The sequence below is a fragment of the Danio rerio genome, chromosome 15 (genome assembly GCF_049306965.1).
Source record: "Danio rerio strain Tuebingen ecotype United States chromosome 15, GRCz12tu, whole genome shotgun sequence".
Lineage (NCBI taxonomy): Eukaryota > Metazoa > Chordata > Actinopteri > Cypriniformes > Danionidae > Danio > Danio rerio.
Window position 1 is genome coordinate 5,537,501 of NC_133190.1, and position 17,500 is coordinate 5,555,000.

Here is a 17,500-nt window from a genome sequence, read left to right on the forward strand (position 1 = left end):
AAATTAAGCTTTTATTAAACCTGATCTGCATAGAAAGAATTGGTGAGGCACAGATACTTAGTTTTTTTTTTCTATCAGTCAGAACAGGAAATATTAATATGGAAAACGGTGCAAATTTTACATTCATCAGATTGACTGGATATCTTAACTTGGATTTCAAGATGAAGTACTTCTTGTTTGCTGTCTTGACTGTGTTGTATTTAACAATCATTTGTGCCAACAGCTTTCTTATAGGTGTTATTTGTTTAGCAAAAATCCTTCATAAGCCAATGTACATGTTTCTCTGTAGTTTGTTTGTTAATGAACTGTACGGCAGCACGGCTTTATTTCCTTCACTCCAAGTTAATCTGCTTTTAAATGACAACACTATTTCTCTAGTTTATTGTTATTTACAGATATTTTGCTTGTGCACATATGCAATGATAGATTTTTGTACGTTAGCAGTCATGTCTTTTGATAGATATGTGTCAATCTGTTATCCATTACAGTATAACAAGATCATGACCCCTTTTAGAGTGGGTTTGTTAATTGCCTTGGTGTGGACCTACTGTTTCATTCAATTCTTTATATTTTTATCTTTTAAATTTAAGTTGCAACTGTGTGGAAATGTAATGGAGAAAGTGTGGTGTGACAACTACTTACTTGTGAACCTTGCTTGTTCAAAATCCTCTTTGCATAATGCTTATGGCATTTATCTTGCTGTGGTGACAGCGGTGATTCCATTAACACTCATCTTCTATTCATATACAAGAATTATCAAAATTTGTTTGAGTTTTTCTAAAGAAGCTAAGAAGAAGGCTCTAAGCACATGTACACCACACATTATATCCCTGTTAAACTTTACATTGGGCTGCTTCTTTGAAACACTTCAAAGCAGGTTTGATGAAATCAGAACGCCAGCTCTAATACGTGTAATTGTTTCACTATATCTCTTGATGTGTCAGCCGCTGCTTAACCCTATTTTGTATGCAATAAGACTGAAAAATATCAGACTAGTGTGTAAAAACTTGGTTCTATCAAAAATAGGCATTGCATAAACTTTTTTATCATTTAAGAACTGTCATTGTGGTATTTCAGTGTTTCAGAGATTAAGCTACCAGGTTTCTTTAAAATATATACATGTATTTATTTATTTATCTATCTATCTATTTTTGGTCATTTTAAATAATGTTCATCACAAATATATACTGTATATATATATATATATATATATATATATATATATATATATATATATATATATATATATATAAATAATGGCACAATTCAAAATTATTTTTATCTGACCTTATGAACGTGTTAATGACATCAAAATATTACTGTAAATTAAATGTTTAATCCTTTGTAAACAAGTCTTTTCTTTATTTTTTACTTCTGTATATCAATTAAATATTTGGCGAAGTTATTTTATTGTAATATAATATATTTAACCTAATATTCAGTACAAGGACTACCTCATAAATATCAGTTGATAAAATTATTGTAGTGTAAATGCATACTTCCAATGTGCAAGCATTTTAACACTCCTATGCATAACCCTGTATGCATGAATTATACTTTTACACTTCTGGAAGATTTAATAAAGCAGATTAGCAAACTAAATAAAAATAGCAAATTGAAGAGAATCATAGAAAATCTAATATTTATTGAGAAACTGGTACTCTTTTCAACTGAAAATGTGCTTCAAATATTGAATTACATAATTGGCCTTCCTCAAATATGTCTTAAGTATTTTAGACATTTTTTTGTGTGTGTGTGTGTGTTAGTCTCTTTACACAAAAAAAACTGTGGTGGTTTTCTTGTAGTCCAGGGGTGTCCAAACTCAGCCCTGGAGGGCCAGTGTCCTGCAGATTTTAGCTCAAACTTGCTTCAACACACCTGCAAGGATGTTTCTAGACTGCCCAGTAAGAGCTTGATTAGCTAGGCCAGCTGTGTCTGATTGGGGTTGGAACTACACTTTGCAGGACACCGGCCCTCCAGGACCGAGTTTGAACATCCCTTTTGTAGACCATTTTTGCAATGACCAATTTCCTTTTCTCTCTCTCTATGTGAAAATTCAAGTGTCAGTTACTAGTGCTTGTGACAAAGTTTTTAGTATATCTACAAAGAGCTTGATTAGCTGGTACAGGTGTGTTTGATTAGGGTTGGAGCTAAACTCTCCAGGACACCGGCCCTCCAGGACCGAATTTGGACACCCCTGTACTAGCCTTTCTAGAAACATACTTGCAAGTGTGTTGAAGCAAGCTGGAGCTAAAATCTGCATGATGCCAGCCCTTCAGGACCAAGTTTGGATACTAAGTGGTCTAATTGGTGCTTTCACATCTGTAGTTCGCTTTAATTGGTCCGGACCAAGGGCAATAAATGATACACTGTTGCATTTTCTGCCGTCTTTGGGTCGTTTTCACACCACACTGCTGGCTTTGGTCCGAACCAGTTGAAAAAGAAGCAAAATGCAGTCATCTGACAAAATCCACATCACTCATTGGCCAGATGTTGTTGAACATAATTCCTAAACTGCTTATTGATTGGTCAGAATTCACGTGAGGGAAAATGCCAATGAACTCCCGCAGGTAAACAAACCGGCAGACACAAAATGTCGCTTTTTACTATGGAGGGACAACTGCGCTGACTGATTGTATGCCTGCTTTGGACAAACTATACATTTTGAGAATGAAGCGCGGCCGAGGCTGGACAACAATGTTTTAATGCATCGCTCGTCACTTCAGTAGGAGGCGTGAATAAATTTAGCTAAACTGCGACATGGTCATCTTGCGGAAATATTACCAACAATCCATCAGGTAATGTTTTTCCCCCTCTCTCTCTGTGTTGGTAAAGCGCTGTTAACAAATATTTTTCCTCCATATCAAATAATGCACAGCACATCGGCCTACGGCAGCTGGATTAGTCCAAAAGGCGCAGTACTTTTTGCAGTTGGGTCTGTTTTAGTTCAGATCATATTCTCAAAAATAAGATTCAAGTGTCATGTGTTGATTTCATATGCACAGTGTGAGCAGTCAAGTGACGACTAAAGCTGTGTTCACACCAAACGCGGAACACGTGGATAAATCACAATATTCGCGCGTAAATAGTCGCGTGAACATTTAAGGTTACTCGCTTCATTCGCGCGTCAAACCCCGCTTCATCCAAATTCACTTCAGAACAGACGCGGATTCGCATGATGCGCAGGGCTTCTGTCTGCCCAGTGACTCTAGCTTCATAGCTAAAGGGCTAACATGGATTTTATGAAGAAAATAACAGTGTTTATGTGCTTTATGAAGGATGATAAACAGCGTCGATACGTTTAGAGCTGTGTCTGAGTCCACTACATCCTTTCAGAGGTGCATCAAGATCTGTGAGCTCATAGACTCCTCCAGAAACTGAAACTGGCTGATGGAGGTTTTCAGCGGTACTTCAGACTGAGCCCAGCCCAGTTTGATGAACTTCTTGTCGGTGTCTGCTGGGGGATTTCCCCTGGGACACCGACAACAAGCGATACGTCACAATCACGCCCCCACAAGAGCAAGCTCCTGATTGGTTAACGCGGCGCGAATGTCTGCTAAAGTTCAGATTTTCGAATGCGAGTGATTCGGGCGAAACGCGCATTAAGCGCGTTAAACACTCAAAACTCTCAATTCACGCCACGCCATTCGCACCGCGCATTTCTCGTCATTCGCCCCGAGCCATTCGCGCGTATCGCGCCGCAGGTTGTCTATTCGCGCGTTTGCATTGACTTAACATGTAAATCACTCGTGCTTGATGCGCGTTCCGCGTCTGGTGTGAACGCAGCATAAGGGTGCTTTCACACGTGCCTTATTTAGTTTGGTTGAATCACACTAGAGTTCGTTTTCCCCCTTGGTGCGGTTCATTTGGGCAGGTGTGAATGCAGCAATAGTACTTGAGTGCGCATCAAAAGCGGACCAAAAAATTGTATTGAGATCTGCTTGAAGAGGCTTTCAAACGAACCCTGGAGCAATTAGTGTGTGTGCACTGTATAAATAGTCCATGTAATCACTTCTGAATAGCTTCAGCTGTGTGAGCGTGTGATTAGAGGCTCGTTTACACTGCCATTTAAATGTAACCCAATTTTGATTATTTTTTTTTTGGAGGAGAAAAGTGGTCATTTACCAGAATTTGCTCCCACCAGACCTGAGATCTCTCTCATAGCTACAAATTCCTCCCCTACTGAAAAAAACAGCTTAAACCAGCCTAGGCTGGTTGGCTGGTTTTAGCTGGTCAACCAGGCTGGTTTTAGAGTGGTTTTGGCCCCTTTCAGGTTGGTTTCCAGCCATTTCCAGCCTAGTCTTTGCTGGTCAGGCTGGGAGATGACCAGCTAACACAAACTTGACCAGCCTAGCCAGGTTGGGAGGCCAGCCAAAACCAGCTATGTACAGCTTAAACCAGACTGGTCAACCTGGTTTTAGCTGGTCATTTCCAGCCTGACCAGCTAAGACAAGGCTGGAAATGGCTGGAAACCAGCCTGGAACCCCTTTAAAACCAGGGTGGTCAGCCAGCTAAAACCAGCCAACCAGCTTAGGCTGGTTTAAGCAGTTTTTTTAGCAGGGTCTGAATGGTGGAGGGCACCATCTATAAACCAAAGGCTCATACTGCAATGACTGCCCTTTCCCTCTTCCAATACGCGACATTGTAAATTGTATGGCAAGTGTAAACGCATGAATTGAATATGGGTCACAATTAAAAGAACGTGTAAACGCACAGGCAAAAAAATCAGAAATGGGCATCAAATCGGAATTGGGCATCAAGACCTGACAGTGTAAACGTAAGAAGTGCATGATGGAATTTGTAGTTCTTGTAATGGCGGATTTGTAGTCCGGTAGTGATCTGCACATGTTGCATCTCTGGTGACCGTGACAATTATGAAGATCCTGTTTTGCTTTGATGCATTCTTTAAGTTATTTACAATTGCTTTGTGAAGTTTATTTATAAATTAATTTCGAGAGGATCGTGTGCTTATGACTGCTTGCAGGAAATGAATATGGGTCATTTTTTACCCGAGTTGAGCAGTAAAATGTTAGTCACAAAAATATTTTTATTAAAAATGCAATAAAGAAAAACTGTGTTAGACGTGTAGTGCATCAAAGGGTTAATTACATGAGTCACAAGAGCATACTCTTGAGTATCTGTCTTGTCTTATAAATGCAGAAGCTTCAACCCAATGCAACTCAACTCAAGTTTGACTCATGATGACTTGTCTTCTAAATAGTCAGTTTTATATTTGGTAGATAAATAGATAGTCTTGACTGTAGCTGCTACTTTTTCTTCCGCTCAAGTTTTTATTACCAACTTTCCATTGTTAATCTTCTTTCTTTAAAAAATATCATTAGTAAAATGTAATTTTCAAAAGTTGTTCATTGACTTTGCAACTTTTACAGGTGTTCATTTGGATTTTATCACCTTTGTGAATGATTTGTATACATGGTGATTGTCAGAGCTGTTAATCTGTTGAACAATCTGTCATCCATGGATAATTCAACATATTTCACAACGGTTATTTTGACTGGCTACATTGATATTGGTGATATTAAGTATTTGTGTTTCGTTGTTTTGATCTTGTTGTTTGCTGCGATCATTGTAGCTAATCTGTTTATTATTGGAATAATATATAAGGAGAAGTCTTTGCATGAACCCATGTATGTTTTTTTATGCAGCCTGTGTGCAAATCAACTGTGCGGCAGCTTTGCTTTATTCCCGTTTGTTTTAGGCAATATGCTACGGTCAAAAACCCCAGAAGTTCCTCTCACTGTTTGTCATGCTCAGATATTTGCTTTATACTCTTATGCACAAGTAGAATTCTGTAACTTAGCCATGATGTCTTATGACCGGTATGTAGCTATCTGTCACCCTTTGGAATATCACAGAATCATGTCTCCTGCTAGGACGATGACATTGATTGCTCTTGGGTGGTCGCTAGAAATTATGATATTATCCTTTTCTTTTTCTGTTAACGTACAGCTCAAATTGTGTGGAAATGTTCTGGATAAAGTGTGGTGTGACCAGTACATGCTTGTGAAATTGGCATGCTCAGACACAACACCTAACAACATCATCGGCATTACTGGTATTCCACTTGCCATTGGTCCACCACTGCTAATAATTTTTTTCTCATATGCAAAAATTTTAAGAGTGTGCCTAAAGTTTACAAGACAGAAGGCCAAAAAGTCTCTGTACACATGTTCTCTGCATCTTATCACACTCCTGAATTTCACTGTTGGTTGTTCGTTTGAACTGATCCACAGCAGATTTGGTAAGCTTCCCATTCCTGCTGTAGTGCGTGTGATTCTCTCACTTTATTTCCTAGTGTGTCCACCACTGATCAATCCTATCATGTATGGCGTAAGTCTTACTAATATAAAAAAGGCACTCAAAAAATGTATTGGCGTGTAGGCTAGAAAAATATACTGTACAATTTAGGAAATTCTTTAAAGGCACAAAGAACTTGTATGTATTTATAACAATGGTTTCATTTTTGTAAATAATATGTGGTAAATGTTTGATTATTATATAACTTGGAACAACATATTGTGTTTCGACATATTCTGCATGATCTTTCAGTGTACTTTTCAAAACCCAATAAAAATATAAAAGGTTCCTTTAACAAAATGGCATGTTATTTTTGTGTCTGTGTTAAATCTAAGGGCTGAGAGTTCACTGATCAATATAGCTTCTATAAGAAAAGAATTCAGGTATTTTGAATCTCTATAAGAATATAATTAATATTTGTATAATTGAGAAGAGGGTTTTCTTTTTAAGTTATAGACTATAGCTTTATTTAAAGATTATTTGGGTTTTGAATATTCTTTTTTTGGTTTCAATATTATTATTATTATTATTAGAATTGATAAAATTAATTTATTTATTTTCTTGTCTTGTTTATATTTATTTTCTTAGTCCCTTTATTAATCTGGGGTCACCACAGCGGAATGAACCGCCAACTTATCCAGCAAGTTTTTACGCTGCGGATGCCCTTCCAGCCGCAACCCATCTCTGGGAAACATACACACATACACACACAAACACACACAAACTTATACACTACAGACAATTTAGCCTACCCAATTCACCTGTACCACATGTCTTTGGACTGTGGGGGAAACCGGAGCACCCGGAGGAAACCCACGCGAACGCAGGGAGAACATGCAAACTCCACACAGAAACGCCAACTGAGCCGAGGATCAAACACGCGACCCAGCGACCTTCTTGCTGTGAGGCGAATGTGCTACCCACTGCACCACTGCGTCGCCTATTGTTAAAATTATTATTATTAAACTTGCATTCAAACAATTAGACATTTGGGAAAAAAAATAAACAAAATAATTAAAAAACAACAAACAACAGTCATAAAAAAAATATTTAAAAATAATAAAATAAACATGCATTTCCTTAACCAACTACCCACTAGTGCTATCCAACAATAAATGTAGGTACTAAAGGCATAGTAAACATATTAATCACAAGTTTGTAAAAAGGAAATAAAAGGGGACTAATTTTTTTCAAACAACAAAACCTTGTCTATTAGGGAATATCTGATTTTTTTTCCAGATGTAATGTACTGGTTAACTCTGTCAGCCATAATTTAAGATGTGGAACTTCTTTTTTCTTGTAAAACAAAAGCATGAGTTTTTTTGGCAGAGATCAACCCATATGAAACAAACTGTTGTTGTACCCAAAAATTCTTTGCAAACTCCAAAAATAAATAATATAGGATCTGGTTCAAACCAAAATGTCTAATGTAACTGAAAAAATTTGAACTATTTTGTTCCAGAAACTCTGTAATTTGGGACACATAGCATAGGAATGAGAAAGGTTAGAGTCTAAGAATTGACATTTGTCACACACTGGGGACACTTCTGGAAATATTTTATTCAATTTACACTTGGAATAATGAAGCCTGAATATTATTTTTTAAATATAATATCTAGTAGAAGAATAATAGTTGAAGGCTATAAAAGGTATAAAACAAACACTTTTCTGGTAGTACAGTACAGTATAGGTTCTAATAGTAAGCTAATGAGGCCTGCAAAGGAAAAAAAAGTAATAGTTTAAGTGATAGTTTTATTCAATAAAAATGGTAATAAAAGCTGTTTTTGATAAGGTTTAATTCATTTAAAATATTTCCTAAGTGCTGTTTAACCAAGATATTTTTCAACATAATAGTTTAACTATAATAACTGTGCTTTTATTTTTTTCCATGATGACAGTGCATAATGTTTTACTAGATGTTTTGCCAGAGTGGTATTCAGCTTAAAGTGAAATTTAAAGGGTTAACTAACTTAACTAGTCAGTGACAGACAGCATTTATCAATTAGGCCTTGGGTGGCGTCCTACATGAATTAATCCACCTTTTGACAACCTCAAAATGACACAACAGCCATAGATTTTATTCAAAAATACAGTCGTAACAGGGCATTGCATCACAAACAAGTCATTCATGTAGCAAGAATAAATGCTATTATTACTACTGCAAGAAACCCAACGCACTATTCAACTGGCTACAAAAGCAGGATGCATATCATCTTAACTAATGAACCTTATTGTAAAGTGTGACTGTTACCTTTGCCAAGGACACTGACACAACCCCATACCATGACAGACCATGGCCAATTCTCCAAAAAATACCTGAAATACTGATTCGTCTGACCACAGTACGTTTTCATCTGGTCCATTCCAGATCTCCCAAAGAAGTCAACAGCGCATCTAGACACTGTTAACATAGGGCTTCTTTTTTGCACAGTACAGTTTTAAATGCCATTTGTGGATGTAACTCCGTGTTGTGGTACTTGACAAAGGTTTGCCAAAGTAGTCCTGGTGGTCCACGTGGTGATATCGGATAAAGAGATCCCAATTGTTCAGCTTAAGCTTGCACCTTTGTTCCTAATGCACTGAAATTCTTCCAGATTCCTTGAATATTTTAAGTATGTTATGAAGGTGAAACATCCAAATGTCTTCATATCTTGTTTTGAGTAACATTGTTTATAACATTTCAATAATTTGCTCACATATTTGTTTGCAAACTGGTGATCCTCAGCACATTTTTGCTCTTAAAGGACTAAACCTTTCTTGGATGCTGCTTTTGTACCAAAATTATAATTATAATCACCTGTTGACATCACCTGCTTTCGTATGATCAAATCCTACTGTGTTCGCAGCTTAAGAAACATTTTTGATGCTCGGCTGCTCTCAGTGCTTTCTCTGTGCTGCTTTAAATCCCATAATGCACTGCTTTAAACAACCCAGGCTTATTTTTTAAAAAATGTAGTCGCGTGGACGTTTCTGGAAACCATGAATACGTCCCGGGAGGTACATATTGTTGCAGTTTTTGTTTTTGCGAATCCACGAGAGGCCGATGTATGTGCTTTTTCGCATCTCAAATGTCTTTTGCGAGTGCTGTTCGCTCTCGCAAGTGCTGTTCTTGCGCAAACCCACCAAAGGCCGCTGTCGAACTACCGTCTGTCCAACTGGCTGAATGATTGACTGGGCGACCGGCCAATCAGCTGACCCACCCTCCTTCTTCCCTAAACCCAATTAATTTAACCGATTGAACCGCCCACCAACTTAATTCCCTAAACCCTACCAACGATTTACAAAAGCCGTCCAGAAAAAGAAAAGGCCTCGTCTGATTTTTTACCACGTTTTTGGATTTTACCACATTCTCACCCTGTTATGAACTTGTTCACTTTATTTTTTGGATTCTGTTTTTGCCTTACCTGATTTCTGGAACCGATCTACCCCAAACTCAAACCTGGTCATTGTCGTCATAGTCAGCTCCTCTCTGCGTCTCAAGTCCGTCGACATACAGGACGAGCCAACTGGACAAACTGGTTGCAGCGGGAAAGCCCTCCACACGGAGGTAAGCGGTCAGCCGCTAAGCGTCAAAAGAAACGGCGTCATACCATCCCGTAGCGTTTGCTTAAATGGAAGGCAGCCATATGTACCTCCGGCTACATATTTCGCGGTCTCCGGAAACGTCAGCAGGACTATGTTTTCAGAATAAGCCTGGGTTGGCTTCTGAGCTCACACTTAGGTTCTATATGAATGAACTGAAAATGCTTGCTGTAGATGAAGGCTTTCAGTAGAAAAGCACCATGAGGCTCATGCATTGGTTCTCTGCTGGAGGAAGTTAAGCTAGAAATATATGATTAAGTCTTTGTTGTGATAATCATCTTTTTGATATATTTCACATTAACGCTTTAGGTGTCGCAGTTAGGATTGCCTGAACAATTTTCCCTAACTTATTCCACATTGGTCAATGCATTTAAACTAATCAAAGTACAGGAGCTGTGTAGACTGTTGTAATCATGTTTTCATCATCATTAATTAGGTTTAAAATGCAGTTATTTCCATTTATTACAGTTCCCTTTATGAGACAGAGAAGATGCATTGTTTAAAGATAGTGTTGTGCATCATGCCAAACAACAGGATTGCAGTTTCTGTGAGTCTTTACTCTTAAAGTAACTATGAGGCGACCATTGATGAGCCTAAAATGTCATTGCATAGTGAATATTGCTATAGGACCTTGTGTATGGTATTGAGAGAAATTAAAAAAGCAGGACACATTGTCAATGTGTGTTGTATTTGGTAAGTTCTCATGTACACTGTAAATAATTGACAGTGTGTACATGACTGAAATCCAGCGTCCACTTCAATTTTGACATTTCTGTGCCTATTCATTAAAAAAATTGTCTTACAAAACATTAACAATTGTTTTTAATTTGCAAAATGCATCCAGAAGGATGAATCCCTACAGTTTTTACAATGGATGGTCATTAAAAACTAAACATTGTTTCACATATTTTGATCTTGCAAGTGAGTTTTGAAATGTTGTAGTTATTCCAAAGTAAGGGCAATAAGTGTTTTGTTTTTTAATCATAACTTTGGATCATTTTATGATAACTTGCCATCCTCAGAGGACTTGACAAAACTGTGTTTTCTGTGTGAGGAATGTGATTTTATTGACTCCCTTGAACTGATTTTACAGTTGAAGTCAGAATTATTAGCCCCCCATGTTTATTTTTTTTCCCAATTTCTGTTTAATGGAGAGCAGATTTTAAAACATTTCTAAACATAACAGTTTTTTTTAATAACAAATTTCTAGTAGCTAATTTATTTTATCTTTGCCATGATGACAGTAAATTATATTTGACTAGATATTTTTCAAGACACTTCTTTACAGCTTAAAGTGGCATTTAAAGGCTTAACTAGTTTAATTAGGTTAACTAGGCAGGTTAGGCAGGTTATAGTATAATGATGGTTTGTTCTGTAGACTATTGGAAATAAATATAGCTTAAAGGGGCTAATAATTGTCCCTAAAATGGTGTTTAATAAATTTTAAACTGCTTTTATTCTTGCCTAAATAAAACAAATGAGACTTTCTCCATAAGAAAGAACATTATCAGACATACTGTGAAAATTGCCTTGCTTTGTTAAACATCATTTGGGAAATATTTAAAAAAAGAAAAAAAAAAAAAAAAAGGGGGGGGGCTAATAATTCTGACTTAAACTGTATATATTACTTTATGGGGGCTAATAATATTGACCCCCTTTTTTTCTTGACAACTGCTTTTTTATAAACAAACTAAAAGAGAAAAATCATATTATCACTTGTAACATGTGAAAGGTGAAAAATGTGAAAGATTCTATAATGTAGAGGAAACAATTCAACTGTTCGGGACAAACAAGGGACTCGTGAACAACAATATATCCCTTTAGAAAAAAAAAAAACTTTGTCATTCAAAATACTGTTGACACATATTGTCTAAAGCATAATCAGACAAACAATAACAATGCATATTACAGCAAACAAGCTTCTTGATAAATAGAATACCTTGGTATAACTTTTTTTTTGCTCTTGTTAACTGACTGTCATTGGGCAATGAAATTAGCATGATCCATACATCCTTCAAACATGATGCACCATTAAAAGTCCTCAAATGTGACGATTTACCAAAGTATAATTGCTGTATAATAGTTATCATTCATTTGTTACATGATTATAACAGTTGCACTTACTCCTGCTGTCAGAATCCTTAAGACCAATACAACTGAGCAAAAAGTATTTTAATAATAATAATAATAATAATAATAATAATAAAACGTTTTAATCTTCACCTTCTCCAAACAGCATTTGTGCTTTTAACTGATTCCACAATTTACCAAATCACTAAATGCATAATAAATTGCAAATTACATGAACAAATGTCTTTAAATCAAGGTTGTAATATCTTTCTTATGGTTTAATAAAACATTAAGTAGTAAATTGTCAAGGTAAGCACATACATATGAACAAGTCATTTTAGATCATTGAATTTTGTGCTCACAAACAATCATTTTACCCCAAAATATGTGTATCTCTGCTAAGACATTGTAGTGGAGAATAAGAAAACTAATGCTTTGTTTCAAGTAATGGCCATTATTTTCACAGACTAAAGTTTATTTGAACATCAGATACACATACTTTGTATGTAACTTTTTTGCATGCATACATATAATGTACAATAAATAGAAACTCCTCATAAATAAATAAGCCATCCCAATGCTTTTACACGGTCGTAGGCATTTATTTTGAAGTAATAAACAGTGCTTCATTACACCTTTGTTCGGTCTTCAAATTAAAACCAAGAGCAAATATTTGTCTTCTAAATATTTTTGCAATGCTATTGTTTATCTCTTTTGTTCTAATTCCATATATAAGTGGATGTAAAAGTGGAGGGATGAGTATGAAATGAACTGACATGAACACATTCACTTCTTTGGAAAGACTGAAATTAAATCGATTGTATATCACAGAAAAAAGAGAAGCCAGTGAAAAATTGATAAAAGTAATCAAGTGTGGCGTGCATGTTTTTAAAGCCTTCCTCTGGGCACTTACTGAGGCTTTCAAAGAGACAAACAATATCTGCACATATGAAAAAACGACAAAGATTAGAGGTAGAACGACAAAAAGAATTACCAAACATATGCCATAAAGGTCTGCCCAGGGATTTTTGGCACAGGAGAGATTAACTACGGCTAGATTGTCACAAAACAACTTGTTTATTGTATACCTGCACACAGGCAATCTTGATGTAAGATACACCTGTATGCCCAGAGAGCAGATAGGAACAAAGTATGCTATAAAAAGCAGAAGTCTAATTTTACCCGGAGTCATAATATTATGATATTGCAAAGGCTTACAAATTGAAACATACCTATCATATGCCATTAGTGTCAATAGTGCATAAGCACATGTTCCATAAACGTTGATACAAAACACTTGTATAATACAATCGGTATACAGCATATCTTTTATATCATCTACAAGATTGTCCATTATTTTAGGAAGTACAGCAGAGGATCCGATTAGCCCATTAATAGCAAGATTAAATAAAAATACATACATAGGCTTATGAAGAGATGCGTCCAAGCAGATCACCAGCATCAATGTTACATTTGCAACAACAGTTGTAAGATAGACTACAAGAGAGATTACAAAAACACCATAATTGAGTGCACTAGGAGGTCCATAACCGGTAAAAAACAGAGTAATGTTCAGGCTAGAAAGACTCATTTTCCTGTTGGAGAGAAAGTTATTTCACAAATGTGCAGCGTACAGTGTATTGATTCATGCATTTTACTCTTAGAACATCTATTTACCTGCTAATTCCAGACTATCTTGTCATATGAGATTATCAGTTGGTGTACAGTAGCTTTTTATTACTTTTTTTTGTTAAAGACACACCTCCACTGGACATAATTTGCGTAAACACCCTACCCACTTTTTTCCCTGCTAAACTAATTTCAGGTAATATTTGGTACAATAAGATATATATTATGAATATATTCTAGAATCGTAATTAACCAATACATTTCTGCTCACCGAATGAATGAATTTGTGAATGTAGCTTTAAAATATTAGTGATATTAATAATATTTACTAAAATGTTAAAATAATAAAAAATAAATAAAAAATATTTACGGTGCTTTCAAGTTAATGAACAGTGAGGTTAAATCAGGTATATCCGCTTGTTAAGTGGTGACGTGTTTGTGATGTATGTATACTGTTTCCGGGTCCAAGCCGCCATTCATTTGAGTGGAGAAATCATTCGTTTGTGATCGCGTCTTATTCCTATCACACATTAAAGTTAATTTTACATAGTCATAGTGTACAACACAATCTCTGGGCTTGCTGCATAACAAATACCAAATATTTAACAATTTATAAAACAATGAATCACTTTCTGGCCATCGGATATTAGGCATGGACATATTTATTGCGATCGTGACTTTCGAAAGTATTAAATCGCTTTGTAAACGCTTATTATCACCATTTCATGAGTCTCCCCATTCAGTTGAATAGAGCGCTTGGACCCGGAAGCCGCTCCGCGTGACGTCACACTTAACAAGCGAATACACTCATTGATTATCTGAAATACTATGACCAGTCATAACTGAAGTTTAAAATCAACGATCATCTCCTGATTCAACCTCAATACCTGGATTTGTTTTAGGCAAGACTATATTATGGCCTGTTTCCACTGAGTGGTACAGTACGGTTCGGTACGCTTTTATGGCCGTTTCCACTGTCAAAAGGCGTACCGTTCCAAACCGTACCGTACCACTTTTTCGGCACCCTTTCGAAAGGGTCCCAAACACAAGAAAGGGTACCAAAAGGCGGAGCTAGACGCGCAGCTGAACGCTATTGGTTTACAGAGATGCGTCATTCGCCAGAATGTAAACAAAGGACCCGCCATGTTTGAAATACACAGCGATAGATTACAGCGGAATTATATATTCATATACCATCGTCCTGATGAACAGCCACACAGCCATAGAGTAGAGCAGAATCTGCCCTGTTCCTCACAGTTTTATTAAGAGCCAGTCTGACGCGCGAGCGGTTTCGCTTTCTTCCTTGCGCTCGCCGCGCGTCTATATCTGAGATAAACTTCTTGAGCTGATTACAATAACGTGCGCTTGATTATTGACAAGCTTTGGAAACCCGATACCATGAGAAGCTGACAAACGCGAGAATGACACATTCAGAAAGAAAAGGACAAACGCGAGAGTGGAGCTGGGAAAAAAGGAGCACGTTATTTCTTCAGCAAACGTGAACAAACTGCCTTATTTTCATTTTTATCATCACCTTTTGGACTAATATGAACTGAGAATGATGGAATGACTCTCTAACAGAGTTTACATGTGCTGCTTAACAGACACAGATGAGATGTTTACTCTGACTGTAGGCTATACTTTGTGTTGTTTTGTACCTAATTAGGAACAAAATGTATGATGTGTGTAGTTTTTCTGTAGTTGGTAACATATCGGAGACTGTAAGTGTCTGTGTTCATATATGTTAATTTATTTATTTTATATAATTACAGACGTTACAGTCGGCTATTTTGCTTTTTCGTCATTGATCTGCAGTTATAATAAACTCCTGTTCATAGAAAAGTTAGTATTAAACATTTATACAGAAGTAGTTGTGTGTAAAGCGTCTGTTTTGTGAGAAGTGCTTCTCATACGATATGCAAGCGACCCGTACAGCTTTACTGTAGACATTTTCTCTAGCGTAAATAACGTCGACTGAAACTGTCATACACCACGCCCACCAAAAGGGTACCCTTGGTAGAGGAAACGCAAGCCTGATAAAGGTGACCCATACCAACCCGAACCGTACCGTACTGTACCAGTCAGTGGAAACGAGCCATTAGATCAATGGGAGTACGGATCAGACCACACACACACACATGTAAAAAAACTAAATCTAAATCTTGATACCATCAAGCAGACATGGTCCCACCATGGAGGTTGAATAAGGCCCAATCCCAGTTCTACCCCTTAGCCCTACCCCTTACCCCTTGTTTTGTGCGTTCATGTGAAGGAGTAGTGGTGTCCCAATTCCCTTTAGCTTGAAGGTGTAGGGCTAAGGTGAAGGGGTAGATACCCTTTCGAACTGAAATTTTTCAGGACCACACTTGAAACCAAAGGGTAAGAAAATTTCCCAAAATACCCCAGCCATAACGGCAGCATAGCTACACCCAGAAGTAAGAAGATCCACCAATTATTATTTTTTTGTCATAATTAAGATTTTTTTATACAATCATAATCGCGTTCATGTTCTACCATCATGCTTTAAAAAAAACAGCTAAAATAAAAACCGCAAAACTTGGCTATCTATAATCCGTATGTGGAGTGGTGAGCGTGATCGAACACCCAATAAGGGGGGAGAGCATGCTCGGAGCCCGGCGGCTAATCAGCAGGTCAATCAGAAATGATAAATAACACCTGTCTTTCTAGTGATTGGGCCGGAGAGACTCCCCTCTTAAGGAGAACGGGAGAAGCAGTCGAGAGAGGAGGGAGCACACACACACACATACACACACACACATACAGTTTCTCGTGTGGTGGTTGCAATTAAAAAATAAAAAGATTTACTTACCTGAATCACCGACCCTGTCTTCTTCTTCCCACACCGTAATAATAACTCATTATTGTCAACATTCTGTCACTGGATGACACTCGAATACCCTGTCAGAAAAGTCTAGTGGCTGGGAATAACCTTTTTACAGTGTCTGCTATAATGTTAATGTTGTTTTTTGTGTGTTTACATAGATGAATATGGCCACTGTGTAAATGCACAGTACAGTTGCGATCTTATTGCCACATTAGATCATTATGATAACATGATATATGGCTTCAGTGGTTTCCTGAAGATAAATACCAAAAAATAACACAACTGGAAAAACTACAGCAGTCGTGATCGTCTGATCTCATATGAAGCAAGAGTTCGTCATGACATGTGCAGATGCTGCAGTGCTGTCTCATTTCTTAGGGGTAAATTTTGAAGGCGTACCCCTTCACACTCTGTTTCAAGAGCCAAGGGGTAGGGGTAGGGTACAAAAATCGATTGGGATTGGACCAAGCTGCATGCAAATATAATATGAGCAAGCATTAGAAGGCTGATATATTTTCACATAGATAACAACAAGAATGTGCTGACATAAGAAATTTGTATCCTACTCAAAAACCTATAAACAGAATCTGATTCGAAGCTCTCTCTGCTTCAAATGCCGCTCTATAATCAGATTAATAATAGTGCCAATGATCACCCATGTCCATTGTGGTTGAAAGATCTTAAAATGGACATGCAAGGATCAGAACTAGATCTCAAAGCTCCTTGCTTCAACTGAGGTCTCATTTGTTCTATTAGGGGACTTCATCACTAGGGGTGTCACGATTTCGATTTTTAATCGAAATCGATCGAAATTTATACTCAATTTCGATTATCGAATCAAAAAATAGAATTGTCGATGCTGCCACGCCCCCATGTCACGTCAGCTTGGCTTGCCAAGCGGGAAAAAAAACTGGCCTGTTGAAGTGCTTGTTAAACTGCAGAAGCAGGAGACCCGTCGACAGAACTTAAACCCTCTCCTCTTTCAATGAAGTCGCCGGTGTGTAAGCATTTTGGATTGCCAGTGAGTTATGTTGACAACGTTCATGTTGTCGACAA

At 37.2% G+C, this 17,500-nt stretch overlaps 5 protein-coding genes across 6 annotated transcripts in view; 3 read left to right on the forward strand and 2 right to left on the reverse strand.

Moving 5' to 3' along the window:
• or63h1 (olfactory receptor family 63, subfamily H, member 1) overlaps positions 1-1,037 on the forward strand; it is a 2,640-nt gene extending 1,603 nt beyond the window's left edge. The window contains exon 1 of the mRNA XM_001920435.5: positions 1-1,037. This exon is cut by the window's left edge and continues 1,603 nt beyond it. Within this exon, the coding sequence (XP_001920470.4) occupies positions 99-1,037 (939 nt within the window). The 5' untranslated portion in view covers positions 1-98.
• The window catches only part of brwd1 (bromodomain and WD repeat domain containing 1), a 1,114,832-nt gene that overhangs the window by 496,173 nt on the left and 601,159 nt on the right, over positions 1-17,500 (reverse strand). The gene's annotated exons all lie outside the window — the stretch shown is intronic.
• The window catches only part of mxf (myxovirus (influenza virus) resistance F), a 250,491-nt gene that overhangs the window by 219,374 nt on the left and 13,617 nt on the right, over positions 1-17,500 (forward strand). The gene's annotated exons all lie outside the window — the stretch shown is intronic.
• or63b2 (odorant receptor, family 63, subfamily B, member 2) lies at positions 5,196-6,613 on the forward strand. Its single transcript, NM_131130.2, is given in 1 exon segment — positions 5,196-6,613. A coding segment is annotated over 1 exon segment (924 nt). The 5' UTR covers positions 5,196-5,478; the 3' UTR covers positions 6,403-6,613.
• or60a1 (odorant receptor, family 60, subfamily A, member 1) lies at positions 12,212-13,669 on the reverse strand. The gene is given in 2 exon segments (NM_001423282.1): positions 12,212-13,565; positions 13,648-13,669. A coding segment is annotated over 1 exon segment (990 nt). The 5' UTR covers positions 13,562-13,565; positions 13,648-13,669; the 3' UTR covers positions 12,212-12,571.